A 17,131-nucleotide genomic window follows, 5' to 3' on the forward strand; every position below is an offset into this window, starting at 1 on the left:
AATAATTTTTTATTATAACATAATTTAAATTTTAAACTCAAATAAATAAAATAAATGAGATCTTACAAAAGTCAACTAACGCAAATAATGATCTGGGCAGAGTTCAGAACCCACGAGATGAAGGCAAAAAATTAATTATACGCAAAACAAATTTAAATTAAAAAAAATACAAAGAAAATTAAAGAGGACAAAAACATGAAATTTTATCCCTATTTATCATCTAAAAATAATAAAAAAAACTTTTCAATAGGTGCGTGTATAACCTCCCGTGTTGTAAGGGTTATGTTGTAGTTTCCCCATTCCAAGCTGTCCCTGCATTCCATCCCTCGCATACTGCTGCCACATCAGCTGCTCCTCCACCAACAGCTTCTGCTTCTTCTCCATCTCCGACATCTGAACGTACGGCGGTGGCGCCACCGCCAGAGACGCGGCGAAGGGGTCCACATTAATTGATGTAGAGGAGGCCGCACCATTGCCGTTGGATGATTCCACCGGCGGTGCCGGTAATGCCAGCATTGCCGGCTGCCCCGAGGACCCTAGCGCGATACTGCTAGCACTCCCACTTGCTCCAAACCCCGAACCTGCCACGGCTGCCGCCGCCGCTGCCTGTTTGTACATGCCGTCGAGAACATAAATGTCGAAACCGCCGGCGAGGGCCATCTTTTGATGGGACAAGCCGCTGGCCGACTGAACCAGCGCCGTCTCCCAATCTGCGCCCCCATCCGAAAACGCTTCCCATGACGGTGGAGTTGGTTCCGCCATTGCTGGCGCGGACGGAATTCCGTCGAACAAAGCTAGGGCTAATTTGTCTCCGTGTTGTTCACTTGTCAACGCATTTTCTCCCAAGTTCAACAGATCACCTTGTTGTTGTTGTTGGTGAGGTTTATTATCAGCTTTCTCTTGTTCAAGTTGTTCCCTTTTCTCATCCTCAATTTGAGGTTCCGAAACATGATCCTCCGGCGCCGGAAGTGCTTTTATGGCGTTCATATCTTCTCCTTCTTCAACAGGATGATCTTCTTCTTTTGTATCGCTGATCTTATTCTCTGCTTCAGCTTTTAATCTCAACGTTTGTGCGTTAGCTGACTTGTCGCGTATGAAGTCATCCATGACCTCGAGTTTCTTGGGAGTGATCTTCTCAACTTCCGGGTATTCGGAAGATCGGGCGATTCCGATGATTTTGCACCAGCTATAAAAAATGTCGAGCTCGTCGAACTGTTTCCCGACGCGGCAGAAGATGTCGTGAACCTTTAAACAGTCAGGGATTTCCATTTCCATGAAACGGTCGATTAAGACGCCCATTGTTTCTGTGAGGTCGTAGTAAATTTGGAAACTTTCTTTTACTGAGGGGTATAGGGCCACAATTACAACCCTATTAGTCTTCGCTGCACCTGTTGAGCATTTAAAACAACATAAAAAATGAAAAAAAGAATAAAAAAAAAAGACCTAGGGAATGTTGCTGTTTAAATCAAACAACATGTCTTGAGTTTGTTTAAAAACTACACGAAATTCCATCATTTGTGGAAAGGTCCATTGTTTCTAAACATTTTGGAAGGAGCTCATTTTTTTTTGCGTTGGAAATGTTCTCCTACAATTAAAATGTTTCATCCGATAATTAAAATGATTCATCCTATAAATACGTATATATATTTCTATATGCACAGATATTTACCTGCATCATGCATGCATCTATACGTGTAAATCATGCATAAATTTTCATTTCTTTTTTATATTTTGACAATAACAACACAAACATATATAAATGCGGTCTCATAAATCTACAAACCTGTGGGGCGACAGGCCAAAAACCTCTCAAGCAATTGCTGCAAATGCTGAGCCCTCGGAAACACCTGCTCCGTCTTCATTTCCCTCACCGGCGTAGCCCTAACGATCATTTGCTGCTGTCCCATCGCCGTCTCATCGTCGTCCTCATCGAACCCGAACGCGCTACGCCTTCCGCGGCGGCTCTGCATCCGGTACTCGAGCCGCTCGTCGAGGTAGAGCGCGTAAGTCCGAACGAAAGCCGAGTAATCCCACGACGACGAGCTCGAATTGTCCCGGAAGTCCGACATGTTGAGAAAGCGCGTGCCGCGGCGCGTTGAGAAGAAGATCTCCTGCTCGTAAGCCGGATCTCCATCGTTCAGCAGCCTCTGGACCAAAATCAGGGTCTTAAGCGCCACCGTCCAGTTTTTGGTCTTGTTAAGTCGTTTGGCTAGGGTGTTAACGCACGCGCTGATGAAGGCGCGTGAGTAGCACGTCAGGCTGAGGATCTCTCGTATGTACTTCTCCTCCGCCGGGTGTTCTTCGTGGCGCGTGGCCTTCACGATAGCCACGTCGAGGTCGGCGAGCGAGGCCGAGCCGCTGACCTTGGCGAGGCCTATGCTCGTCTGATCCTTGACGGCGTCCAGGGCTCTTCTTATCTTGCTAGGGGCCATGGCCGGATTTTATATATTAGAGGACAATATTGTGGAGGATATGGGAAATGTGAAGGGAAAATTTTGATTTGTTAAGAAATTGAATGATGAAAATGACAAGAAAGAAGAAACAACCTTTGGGAAAATTGAGATGATTTTTGCAGTGCCGGGTAAGGCGATTAAGGCAACTTCTAAGGACCCCATATTTCAAGGCCCTCTTATTATAGGAAAGTTTTAACTGATCAACTTTAAGCCTCAAGACCTCCTTTTTATTAGGAAATTCTTTACTAATTGTCTCTACACATGTAACACCTCAAGATGTTGAAGTTAACGGCATTAGTTGGATTCAGGTCCTTTGTCACTGTTTTATATGCCAAATAATTAATGCGTAACCTTTTTATGTTATGCCGCACCTAATTTAATGAAGAGGGCTTTGTAAAAATAACTCAATAGAAAAGTTTTATTAGTAAAATAACTTTTTAAAAATTTTTATTTATAAAATGATTACTTTTTACAAAGAATGATTAGGTGGTCCTTCTTCATAAAAAATAAAGAAGATCATTTTGCTAATTTCACTTTGTTGGATAGTCATTCCAGCATATTGCCCTTTAAGAGGGAACTTGGGAGGAAAAAAAAAACACATAGAAGTTAGTCAAAACTTTCAAGTGTTTTGTATAAGGTAATGGATTTGATATATATCATTTAAAACACAAAAATTGGATAAGATATGAGTCCATATTAATTAATCTTTCTTTTAAACAAAATCCTCTTAGTTTAGACCTTATGAGTTTGATTCCGTAAATTTCATAAAACTAAAACACGAAATTGCGAATTATATTTGTTAATTCTCAGTTTTAATTTTTCAAGTTAATTCTTCTTGTTTTTATATATCAATAATTGAATGTTTATTTTTCCAAACATCTCTTAGGATATATTTGATATGAACTACTGAATATCTAGTTTCCAATAATTGTCCATTTGAAACACACACAAAAAAAAAAAACGAAAACAAAAAAAAAGAAAACAAAAACAAAAGAAACAAAAGGAAAAAAAGGAAAAAAAAAAAAAAACACTTGGTTATTTCTGTTACTACATAACGTATATATGGACTCAACCTTTTATCCTAACATAACAACAAATCAATAACTTCCTTTCAACTTCATCCTTAATCATACTAACTACCAAAAAGAATAGTATATTATCAGTATTCAGTTATTTGCACTTAAATTCGTTCTTTTTTATGTTATTAGGATTTTTTTTTTTTTTTTTGCATCATTATTCCTTAAAATTTTCATGTTTTCTTATAAATCAGTCACTGAAAAAAAAAAAAAAAAAAAAAAAAAAAAAAAAAAAAAAAAAAAAAAAAAACCGTGTTGCATCAACAATTCTTTTGCTCATATCTGATATGCACATGACCTTCTCTTTCTCTCTCTCTTGGTTCACATCGTTGTTCATCTTGCTGGAAATATATGGATTTCGCAGAGAAACTTTTGCTCTCTTTTCCTTTTATATATATATATAAATATATATATATATATATGTTTCTTTATTGTAGATTTAATATTGATTTTCATTTTTTTTTCTGAAAGCAAAATTGGATTCAAGAAAAAAGAGATATGAACACTACTATTAACTCGAAAGACCCTACCACACAACGAGAGACTGATCTACCTTGAACAAAGACCAAACCCACAATTTTATTAGATATAAGAGATCATATACTAGCAATTTTTAGTGGATAAAGTGTCTAAATAACATAATTTAAGACATACAGGGATCCCAGAAAGTATATGATAGAATCCAATACAATAGCCAAACAAGCCAAAATATATATGGTTTGTGATGCTTGTAATTATATATCTTGGTCTTCATGTCCAAGCGGAATTGAGTTAAGAAGCAGTGAAGAGGCACAATCTTTTGTTTTGCAGTGGTATTGAACACCAAAACCATCTCTTCCATCGTAAAACCACATTGTCATCCTAGGAAGATTAGTGCAAATGTCAAGGAACGTACGAGAGAAGGGAGAATTTGCATCTCGATCTTTATTCAACTGCTTCCATGACTCATCAATTATCAACTTTATATGTTGACGCGCTTCATCCTCAGAAGCGCCAAATTCATTCATGTAGCACTGGATGGATGTGGGAACATTGCCCTTTTCTAATTCAAACTGAAACAACGAGAAGAAAAAATTAGGTCGATAATGTAAAGGTATACCCATTATGAAAAGCAATATTAGAAACCAAGCAATCTTCATGGTTCAGCTTGAATCCTAAGAAGGATGGTCAACACACAAAGACTAAGCTAGTAGGTACCTTGAATTATTTAGTTTTTAACGAAATTGTTAATTAAATTTTTAGTCAACTGCAAAAATATTGAATTTCCTAAGAGGGAGATGGGCTGAAGTTTTTGTTCTTTCACGTAATTTGATTATTTTACCCTATTAAAAAAGAGGCCGACAGGGACAGTCGGTTTAGCATTACTCTCATTAGGCGTTGTCAAAGTTCTACAAATGCTGTTAGCGAGGCATATTCGTTGAATGCTCTACAGACCTACCCCTTTATAAGGAGTGTGTCACCCCAATCTCACTTAACGTTAATAATAAATATGGATCTGGTGTTAGGCACTCTAAATAGAGTACTAGGTTGGCAAGCCCTAACCTTCACATTTAAGACCCTCAAAGAGAGCCACCTAGCACTAGAACCCTCAAAGAGGCTGGCAAGTCCAAACTAGCTAGCCATTTCCTAACAAGCTATATGTAAATGTAATACGCCCTGTTCAAAAAAATAAATAAATATAATATGCTTACAGGCAATGTAGAGAGATCATTGGTGAGTCGACCAATAATTGATGCTTCGCGGATTATACTCGGATACCCTTCCATGGCTAATAACATAATTGCCTCTTGCCTTAGTGGATTTGTCACACAAATATACGCAATCACTAGTACAATTGGTGCTGCAATGGAAACCCATCCATTCTCTAAGTATTCTTGGAAGGTTGGCGTGTGTCCACTAGTGTACCACTTTGCCTCCAGTAAATAACATTTACTAAGATCTGCCCACTGAACATGTTTAATAAGAGAGGCATTATAACTTGTTTTAATCCTTAAAATACATAATACAACATAAATAAATCGATAATATTATTGTTCAACCAAATCATAAAAAGAACTAAAATTAAAAGTTATAATTCAGGGTTTAAACACAATAAGCATACCAGTTTTTTAAGGTATTTAATGATGTGTAACCCTTGTTCTTTTAGAACATCATATGCCAATTCGTTTGTGGTGTTGTACACAGCAAGGAAGCTCAATTTCATAGTGTCAGATAATGCATCCATTGCATTCGTCTCCCAACTGCAATGCAGACATATGAAAGGATGAGTAACATCATAATTAATTTACGTGCAGATCCAGAATGTTATTTTAAAAATCTAACTATTATACGGGAAACATTTAAGATAAATATATTTAAAGGGGGGCACAATATTGAAACTAGAGAAATATATGGACCAAAAATTGAAAATTTAAGAAATTTTAATGGGGCACATGCCCTCACTGTTCCTTTAGCATGTTGAGTATTAAAGCTTGTGTAAAATTCAAATTCATCACGTTGATATATATGAATTCGAAGCATGAAAGTCAAACCTTTGAAAAGCATTTGTAAACTTCTCGAGTTCATCAAGTGTACCGTAGGAATCATATGTGTCATCAACTACTGTCAGCAGCAAAAATATTTTGGTTGAAATTTTTCTGCAGTATCCATATTGTGGTTCGAATACCATTCCCACGTTCCATAAGACATTCTCCACCAACCTATCTCTGCAAAAGTTCATAATTTGTCCAAGACCGCTGTGCCTCCACCACCTTTTTATGTAAATAAAAATAAAAAATAAAAACACAAAGAATCCAACAAAAATTAAAATGATATTTTTACGTTTAAGAATAAAGTAGCAATAAAAATCTAAACATGGCGTTTCATATATAGAATATACTAACGGTATAAGCCTATATGGGAGAATGATTTCACATTTAATATCCTATAGGTCATTTATGAATATAACATTTAACTTGCATGATGCAATAAGTTCCAAAAATTAATGTTGAGAAAATAGAAACTACTAATTATATGCATTACAGTATATTTTGCCCATCCGATTGATCTTAAAAACTAATAAAATAACTTAATAAAATTTAATCTCAAGTCTAATGCAACTCTTTACAAGAAAAGTACTCCTAGATGGCAGATGAATAATTTTAATTTGCCAAGGTTCCTAGTTTAAGAAATGGAGTTGTTATTCAGGATCATAATATTTACCTGTACAAATCTTTCAATTCTTGCTGGTGCGTTGATTGCACAATGTTGAAATCTAATATTGCAAGTTCAAGAGAAGTTGGATCCATATATTTCTTGTTATTCCTGCATAAATCAATAAACCACCTGGCTTCCACCCTAGGTACTCTCCAATGCAGTGGAACCTCCAAGGCATGGCCCACTAATATAGAAAGATAATTTTCCTCTTTGTTGTTCTTGACATATTCTTGAAGATTTTTGGAAGTAAAGTCTCTTGTTTCTTCCAAAATAGTTTCACCTTCCAGCAAGAGGAAGGACGCTTCATATAGCGATAACATCCCCAAGATATCATTACGTAGAGATTCCTTGAAATTCCTTGTCTCATCCATGAAAATATCAAAAACCTCTGTCATGTATAAAAATTACACATTAGTTTTATGATGTTTTTATAGTTTATTCTTTTATAGGTCTCTTTTATTTCTTTTTTCATATAGCTATTTGCAATGTTATAAGTCCTTAAAAATAAATATTGTGACACTATTTGATCCCTAAGCTTTTAGTTTTGACAGATTACTCTCACCAGTTAAAACTAAATATTTGACGAAAGATTTCTAAAATTTAACAACCGCAAAAAAGTCATAACTTGAAATTTTAAGAAATAGCTGCACTATGTATACAATATTTCATTCACTACTATTAAAACCTGTTGAAAATTTAGAATAATTTACATTTAATGCAAATATTTGTGCAAAATTTTCAGTTGTTATATGATACGAATGTGATTATCTACGCTAAATTTAATAAATCACTTATTAATTTTAATGTTCAGAACCAAAACTAAGCTCATGAAGTACCTTTTATAGCAATGCTCACAAATTAGAAATTAATAGTGCCAATATTCCTTATTTTTAGATAAACAACGAGGAATGATATATATATATGTACCTTGAGGAACCCAATATTGATATTGCCGTAGAAGTCTAAATGCGAGAGCTGTAGCATGTAAATTTCCCTTCCATGCATCCATACCAAAATGATTATTTGTGTATATACCCTTCAATATTTTCTTTATTTCGTCCTCAAAGTGATAAGATAATCCAAGCCTTTCAAGAAAATCGATGTGTTCGAGCAGGGCTAGAGGCTCCAAAACCTGGTCAAGCATTATTTTAACTTTGTCCTTCAACTTGTTCCGCTGGCTGGCATATTTTTCTAACTGCAGTAAACAATTTATAATGCTTATTGACAATGGTGGCGTTATAATTTTTTTCAATGGAGATACAGTAAAATTAAAGATATTATTTTCAGAAATGGATATATATATATATATATAGTCACATCATATTATTGAGTGGGAGCCTAGTTATAATTATTTTTCTTATAAAACCGGATACAACAACGTATTTAAATTATTTCAATGAGAAAGCTGTTTTATTTTTCTTACGAAATAGCTACACATATAAAATTTTTAAACCAATTTATGGGTGAAAATTCAAATTTTAAAAATTGTGTGAGGCACGTGCCGTCACTCAGTGGCTCTGCCGTATTGCTTACAAACGGTAAAAGCACCGGCAAAATATGTAATTTGTAATGCAATGTATTGATGTCAAACAGAATACAATCATTTCGGTGCCATCTATTATAATGATGCATCCTGATTATGATCTTTCTCATACCAAATAGTACTCTTTAATTATGAAATCTACCATTGAATTTTAAAAAGGGATAAAATCATTTTGGTAAAATATTTTGTTGATATCCTATAATTTTAATAATATTAAAACAGTACTTTTAGTATTAAAAAAATTCTTTTGGTAACCTGAAATTGATTTTTAGGACATAAAATGTCTATTCTACTCTCTCACTAGATTAACAACAAATTAATATTTTTTTAAAAATGAAGAAAATATTTTAAACATTTAAAAATTAAAAAAGCAAAATATTTTAAAATGTTTTATAGAAAATATTTTTAAAGTTATTAATTCTATTTAATTAATGAAAATGACAGTTTGGACATTGTATATCTCAAAAATAGGTGTGAGGGTATTGAAAGAATGTCATTTTAAAAGGAAAAGTACCATATTAATATTATTGAACACACAGGGTACCAACGAGATGTTTCAATATAACAGAGGGTACCAAAATGATTTATCGCTTTTAGAAAACAAAAAATATTACTATTATGTATTATTTTTAGGGAAATGTTTTATAGTAGCAACTGTTATTTTATCTTACCTCTAGAAAATGTTATTTTAGTTGTTAGATTTGATTTCTGGTGGCTTAATATGTGAGTAGAAGATGTGTCGCACACTATAAATTTTTAATGTATACATTCACATGTGCACATACTCATTTATATGAGCACTAGTTGAACTCCACGAGCTATATACGTGGGGAGTAATCTGTATGTTAAGTTTTAATTACCGAATTATTATTAAAACCATATGAAATCTGGATATAGGATCAAAAAAATGAACAAAAAGGAAAAAAAAAATAAAGTTTTAGGGCAAGAAGCTACAAAAGAAAAAAAAAGTTGACTAAAATGAATAAATAAATAGGTTCTAGGGCAAAAGGTACCAAAATGAAAAATAAATAAAGTTTCAAGGCAAAAATAAAAAAGTATAAAAAAGACCAAAATGAAGAAACAAATAAGTTTTCAGGCATAAGTAACCAAAACAAAAAAAAAAATACTACGTTCATACTTCTAGTCATCATTACTACGTTCATGCTTAACTTCTACTTCTTTAAAACTATAAACCTAAATTTTAGGCAATATTTTTTTCTTTGTTAATAGTAAAATAGATACTAATATACTTTGGTGAAATAAAACTTCGATAAGTATTTCTTAGTAAAACTCAAATATTTACGATAATTTTCTAAAAACATTTTCAACTTCTTAATATTAAACAATTTGTATATAAAATTCATTTAAAACTTTGAACTTATTTTCCTTAAACATTGCCATATATTTAACCTATTATTTGCATACCATTATTGTTCATGTGCCATTAACGTGATAGTATTTTGCATACATTAACATACATTTTGACTTAAGGTTGCTATGCATAGGCTCGTTGTCTCGTACACTTTACTTTCATTACATAACTTGTTTACATTCATAAACATTATTTACTTTATACACATAAAACTTAATAGAGTTTTCAAAACACGTGATGCATCCAAAAGACTAAAATGAAAAATAAATAAGTTTTGAGGTAAAAAAAAAAGACTTGAAAAAAAAAAAAAGGAAAGAGAGAGGTGCCATTTCAACCAAAACATTTTGTCGATCAAAATATCAGCGTTTTGGTCGAATGTGTTAGAAGGGAAAAAGCTTTTACGCTTTCTATTATAGATATAGATATATAGGGAGATACATGTACAATATTTGTTAATTTATATATGTACATGTACCGAGATCTTCATATGGTATGTGATTCACAGAATATAAATTCCGAAAAAAAAATAAAAAATATGTCTCCATTGAACGATGGTTTCCATGCCTACAATAGTGTTATAATTCCTCTCTCTCTATTTTCTTATCTTTCAAGTGACGCGTAGCTATAGCACCAGCATGCCCGAGCTATTATTTGCCGAAAATTTTATTTTATTAGAAAAAAGAAAAGAAAAAAAAAAAAGGAGAGAATAAAGCGACTAATTTTACCTCATTGGTGTATTCACTTGTAATTGACTGGACGTAATCGAAGTCCCAAATCGTTGGGTACTTGGAGTAGCCAGACGACCGAACAATCTTTTCATCGGAAGTTGTCGTGCCGTTTGCCGCCATGCTTGGCTTGATGTACTGATTGAGTTTTTCCTGGTCTGAAAATCAGAGAAGAGCTCCGGCTATGAGAAAAAGATTTGATTGAGACGAGAAAGGCAGAATTGGTAAAATGCTCAATCATTTGATTGAGTTGTTCATTGCAGTGTGTGTATATATATATATATATCTATAAGAATAATTACAACTAGCTTTTCATAGCTATAACAATCTTTTCTGGTCTAATATTCGAATATTATAGCAGTATATATATCCATAACAATCTTTTCATATCTTGCAGTATATATATCTTAGAATATTATAGCAGTATATATATCTTAGAATATTATAGCAGTATATATATATATATATATATCTATAACATTAATCTTTTCATCGGAAGGTTTCGTGAGAAAATCTAATTATTATAACCAGGGATATTGGTCTGCTCACTATTAATTAATGTACTGCTATAATATTAAGCATATGAATATATAAACAACTACTACGCAAAGTATCTCTCATATTTACCTTATATGCTATGCTTTTGCTTCGCAAGTCTTGTCTGTCACAAGAATACGAAGCATATATATAGCAATATCTGTGACACGAGGAGGATATATGCTTGAGTGTTTCGTGCATGTTAAAATAAAAAATTATTATTGACTCACCTCTTAATAATTTAAATTTTTTAGATGAATTAGTAAACAATAGTTTTATATTTTAACCGTACATGTTTTCCATTTTAAAGGTTAGTTTGGTATTTTTACACTCTTATATATGTATGTATGCATATATATATATATATATATATATATATATATTTATTGTTTGAAAGGTAAAAGATATGAATAAAACATGCAGACGTAATTGCACCATGAGTGGTGACAGGTCGAAGTTGGATGTTGGATGTTGGATTAAAAGTGGTGGTTGTAGATGCAACCTCTCTTTATTTTGTCCCTTTATAAGGATATAAAATATAAATTTTAGGGACGTTATAAAATATAAATTTCATACAATTTTTTTGCGAAATCCCTAGTCTTGAACTGTGTGCCGCCGCCGTAATTCGCTGCTGGCACACCTTATCTTGTCGTGGTTTTCACTTTGTTGAGGACAGTGGACAAGTCGTTCGTGACTTCAATATTCAGCAAATCTCAATTGAATTGTCTTTATTTGGCTTTATTTGTAATCAGGATTGGCTTTATTTGAATTCTTGAATTATTTGCAGTCAAAAAGTTATTCGGAGCCTAATTCACTACGCGAATTCGAGTTTTCAATTTGAACTGAGATGTGATATTTTTTAAGAGTTTTTTATTATAACAGAAAAAATTAAATGTGATATTTTTTTAGAATTTTTTACTGTAAAAATCTAAAACTGAAAACTCTGAAACGAACGAGGCAGATTGGGACTTTACCATTCTACGTTTTTCTTGTTATTTGACTAAGAGAACTATATGCGCGCGATGACTTTTATATTAATTAACCTTAATCGTTTTACGTCCGGTTTATTATTAAATCACATGCAAATAAGAATTTGATCCGTATAATCTCCATAAAATCAGTCGGCTAACTACGAAACTTACTTGAATTATCATGCAAAAAAATTAAATCCTGATTTACCGTAATCGTTAAATTCATTGACTAGAAAATCAATACCGAAAATTAGGATGATGTGTTTGACAAACTCTCAAAGTTTTTTTTTTTTAATTAAAAAATATCAAAACTGAAAAGTTAAGAAGGAGATCGAGAGAACACGCCTGATTAAAAGAGCAACAAAAATCAATAAGTCAAGATTTATAATTAGTTAGTAAATAGGCCTAATAGGTAATCTGAATTGACATTAAGTTAAACATTCTAAAAATACATCTATTTAAAAGGGAGAATGTAATAAATAGCACATTAATGAAATTAAATTAAGTAAATAGTAGATTTTAAAACTATTTGAAAGAAATAGCAGTTTATGTGGTAAATGAATCATTTTTTCAGCTAGTAAAAACATTTTTCACGTAAATTTCCTTTATATGATTAGTAAAAACTATTAAATTATTTTTTATCGATCGTAAACGAGTCATTTACACGGTAAATAATTTATTTACTACTTAAACTGTTATCTATTTCAAATAATTTTAAAATCTACTATTTACTATTTGATTTTAAAAATCTACTTTTTACTACAATTTCCCTAATTATTATTAAAAAAGAAATGAAATCGTAAAATTATTAAAACATCCTAAAACTAGACCCAAAGTCAAGTGCATATCGTCAGAGGAAGTATCGTCATTTTTTCCCACATAAGTATTTTTTCATTAAAAAAAGGAAATAATTGGAAGGTTTTGGAAAATCTTCCGCCGCCGCAGTAAATTACTATTTTTTTTAGAAGTAATTCACCATCGACGGCACCTGTATCCATGGTTTTGCACTTCGTTGATGACACAGCTCACGCCACCTGTCACTTTCCCTTAGCCCATTGTGTATCGTGACTCCAAAAAAAAAAAAGTTTACGGTGCGTTTAGTTGGTAAATTCATATTATGATTTAAGACTCGTTTAGTTCGTTGATTTAAGTTTTTAATTTGAGTTGAGATATAATTTTATGTGAGAACTTTTTACTGTAGCAAAAAAGTTAGATGTGACTGTTTGTGAGAACTTTTTACTGTAACAAAACTCGAATCAGCGAAATGAACGGGCCTTTAGATCATAATTCATAGTTTGTTATAGTATTTTTTCTTATAAAAATATACGTAAATTGAGAATAATTTTAAATTATGATATGAATCTATCAACTAAACGTCTAATTATTTTTTAGTCGCATTTTTAATTAAAAAAATGAAAAATTTTGAAGGTTTTGAAAAATCTTCCGCCGCCACAGTAAATTACTATTTTTTTTTTAAAAAGAGTTGTTGTAATTCACCGTTGCCGGCACCTGTTCCCATGGTTTTGCACTTCGTTGATGACAAACGCTCACGACTTCTATGTTGATTAAACCCCAATTGAATTGTCTTCTTGGACAGTAAGATTAGCTTTCTTTAAATTCGTGTATTATTATTATTATTATTATTATTCAACTAAGAAAACATCATCCGATTAAAAAACTAATTTTGGATTAAGTCATGTATGACGAATTGATGTTTAATGTTTGTCTTACGTTAGCATGGTAAGAACAAGCTAGGGACAATTTTGTTTCGTTTACCCAGATCTTATTTTCTTAAAATTTATTTTTTCTTGATTTATTACTCTCTTAATTTAGCAAAACATATAATTAAATGGAGCACATTTAGAAAAAGAAAAGTTTTTAGTGAGGTCAATTAGGCAATAAATTATTGCGTGCGTACATATGAGAAAGTATTTTTTGACTGGTTTGTAGGAATTATGACTTTTAAACCTGAAAACATTTGAGAAAAAAAGTCTTTCAGTAGGTAAATTAAGAAAAAAATATTTTTTAAAAGTGCAGTTGAAAAATAACATTATTCTAAGCTAAATATGTGTAAACACGTATAACATGTACGAATAAAATATTTTAGCAAGCAAATTAATTGAGAGATATTCATTAAAATAACATTTTTTTTGTCTTTTTCTTGTCTTTTACTATAGATCTCTTTTCCCACTTTTATTTTTATATCTTTATCTTTACTTTTTTCTTTCTCTTTTCTCTCTACTGATTTGTATAATTATTGTTTTAAATGAGTTATGCACGTGAAGCTCTCTTCTTTGACTAGTATATATGATAAAATAATAATTGAAAAGAGTAGATGAAAAAACTTCAAAAAATAGAATATGTTTGAGAAAAACAAATTATTTTAGCATGTCATTTAAAAATAAAAAATAGTTTAGAATGATTACTTTCGATGTAATAAAGATTAGATGAAAATAATTAAATAGGGAAACATAAAAAATATATATATTTTAGTATGAGCAAGTCGGAAACGAATATTTTAAAAAAGCACATCAAAAAAGAACTAAACCATGAACGACGAGTATTTGGTAAAAAAAAAAAAAAAAGAAAGAAAGAAAACAAAAAAAAATGAAGTAAAGATGTCTTTTTAGAAGAAACGCATTAAAACATGTAAACTGTAGAGGAGTTTTGTTATAAAAAAGCAATAATAAAAAAAATAAATAAATAAAGAAAGAGAACAAGAAAACAAGTATCAACAAAAATAAGAGAGAGAGAAAAAAACAAAAAAAATATGGGAGCTTGACACTTGGCCAATGGAGGATAGTTTGGGTCTCAAACTGATGAGTTTGTAAGAAAAAGGATACATGTTAGAGAAATTGTAGGGTATGTTTTTTTTTTTAAATTTGAGTTATGAACTTAAATTTAATATGTGAGAAAAAATACTATAATAAAAAAATTAAATTTAAATTTTTATAAAAAAAATACTGTAATAAAAATTTTAAATTGTGATTTGGGTTGAGTAAAAGAATATATCCGTAATATCAAGGAACCATGTGATATGTCATATTACTTGTGTATGGGTGAGAGTATGCTGCTACCACACACCACCCCACACGCCTTTGTGGGCGAGGGCGATTAGGAGTTTAGGGTACTTTTGAGGCGCATTTTGCTTGCTTGCGTTTCTCAGATTTAATCTGAACCGTTGATGAAAAAACATCTTTTAATCATCGCAAGGAGCTAAGGAGCTCTCTTTTTACTTGCTTGTGCTTTTTGAATTTAATGTAGACTATTGATTTTATTGAGCATGATCTAATGTCAGAATTAATTGTCTATTATTAATAGATAGGATTAATTACACTCTTTTTATACTTGACTCGTGTAACATTTTGTCTCTTAATTTTTAAAACATAACACCCGCCCCCCCGAAAATATGAATTATTAACAAAATACACCTTCAGTTTGTGTTTCTGACGAAATCACTACATGTCACAAATATTGATTGTTGCTAAACAGTTTTGTGCACAATTACTCTTCTACTCATGATTCTTAGATTTATATTTTTTACAAATAATTTTGATTTTATATGATAATAAATAAAATAAAACAATAAAACAAAATTTGTAGACAAAATTTTTATTAAATGAACTTTACTTTGAAAGTTTTAATTTTTAATTTGTAATATTTTTTCAAGAACATATAGGATACGAAAATACGCCCAATAATTATCTCACATGAGCCACTAGTCTGTTAGAATATTGACGGAATGAGAATTTTTGTTAACGATTTATAGTTCGGGGGAGCATGTGTTACGTTTTAAAGTTTAAGGACAAAGTGTCAAGAGAATTTTTGTAATTAATCCTAACATGTGTGTTATAACAGTTATGTTTGTTCATTAAAGAAACACATTTTACTGAATTAATATCTATTACAACAGTTATGTACGTTGATGAACATGTACTTTTTAAGTTTAACTAAAGGTTATATTTGTTATAACAGTTGTATTTGTTGTGATAGTTGCATCCGTTTGTGAACATGTACAAATAATTGCTCCTTAAATCTACAATTCAATTCATGGATTTGTTACATCTTGGAAGTAATTTGTCAGGAACACCTGCTAGTAAATTTTTTATTTTTTGTTTTCTTTGTTTTTAAATAGTTTTCCAACCCTAATTTTAACACTAACATGCTTATGCAAGAAGAAACTATTTTGTTTAGTTACAAGTTTACAACAATTTCCCTGCAGCCAAACGAAAAAAATAGGTTTTTTTGTAGACATCCTCTCAATTTTTTCAAATTTAGCAATTTGGCCTTTTTTTTTTTTGTAGCAATTGAATTCTTTAACTTAAAAATCTTTGCAATTATGGCTCAATTGAAAATGGCTTCTTCTAAAAAAAAAAAAGAAAATTCTGATCAAGTGTCGCTCACATGAGCATATGTCAAGGGCAATAAAAGTCATTGCTCACCCTATTTGTTCGATTATATTGATATCAGAGATTTGATGGGTCCAAACACAATCAGTTATGATAAATAAGTCTTGGTTTATAGGGTTATTGCCCTGTTTAGATGCTCCAAGGATGAGAGGTGACCTTTATTACTCTCAATATATGCTCACATGCACATCAAGTGATTAAAATCGTGAAAAACATACTCCGTTTTGATTGGGTCTTAATTCAAAAAGTTGTCAAATTCAAAAATTTAAATGGGACATCTTAAAAAAAAATCAAAAAAATAATGAGCATCCAAACAAAAACACAACCCACACTAGTTCAAGTCTTCACTGAACGGTACTGGAGCTTTGCGACGGGAGCGACATTAGTCATGTTTGGTAGCTTGTATTCTATTATATTATATAAAGTGTCACTACTACAAATTTTATATTAGACGACACTTATTTAATGACGTTTTAAGAGAAACAGTCGTCTACTGTGCTGAAAAAAACACGGGCCGAAGATTTACATGTTTTAAAAATTTGTATAGTATATTAGACGACAGTTTCTTAAAACTTAGGAGTTTTGAGGTTTGTTAGCTTTGATTTTCTCTTTTTCATTTCAATTTTTCGTTCAAATTCTTATATGTGTTTTTCTTTTATATCTAAATATTTTGGATTAGTTAGATTCGAACTTCAAGAGATTGTTGTTTAAGAAAGGAAATAAAATTCAGGTGAGATTTTTTTTCTAATTTTTTAAAAGACATTTAACGACGGTTTCTACAAAAATTGTGTTAAAAGTGACACATTTAACGACTGTTTTATCAAAAACCGTCATCTAAGTGCTTTCCCTA

General features: G+C 31.6%; 2 protein-coding genes across 2 annotated transcripts; both read right to left on the reverse strand.

Moving 5' to 3' along the window:
* Positions 1-243: 243 nt before the first annotated feature.
* Positions 244-2,432, reverse strand: LOC21406924 (putative clathrin assembly protein At1g03050). The gene is made up of 2 exons (XM_010105572.1): positions 1,784-2,432; positions 244-1,388 (listed from the first exon to the last, which is right to left on the reverse strand). The coding sequence occupies exons 1-2, from the start codon at positions 2,430-2,432 to the stop codon at positions 244-246; spliced, it is 1,794 nt and encodes a 597-aa protein (XP_010103874.1).
* A 1,824-nt stretch (positions 2,433-4,256) lies between these two features.
* Positions 4,257-7,868, reverse strand: LOC21406925 (myrcene synthase, chloroplastic). Its single transcript, XM_024170383.1, has 6 exons — positions 7,652-7,868; positions 6,731-7,112; positions 6,061-6,279; positions 5,631-5,769; positions 5,221-5,475; positions 4,257-4,581 (listed from the first exon to the last, which is right to left on the reverse strand). Exons 1-6 carry the CDS (start codon positions 7,866-7,868, stop codon positions 4,264-4,266), a joined length of 1,530 nt encoding a protein of 509 aa, XP_024026151.1. The 3' UTR covers positions 4,257-4,263.
* Positions 7,869-17,131: the final 9,263 nt, after the last annotated feature.

This window comes from Morus notabilis, unplaced genomic scaffold, assembly GCF_000414095.1.
Source record: "Morus notabilis unplaced genomic scaffold, ASM41409v2 Scaffold165, whole genome shotgun sequence".
Taxonomy (NCBI): domain Eukaryota; kingdom Viridiplantae; phylum Streptophyta; class Magnoliopsida; order Rosales; family Moraceae; genus Morus; species Morus notabilis.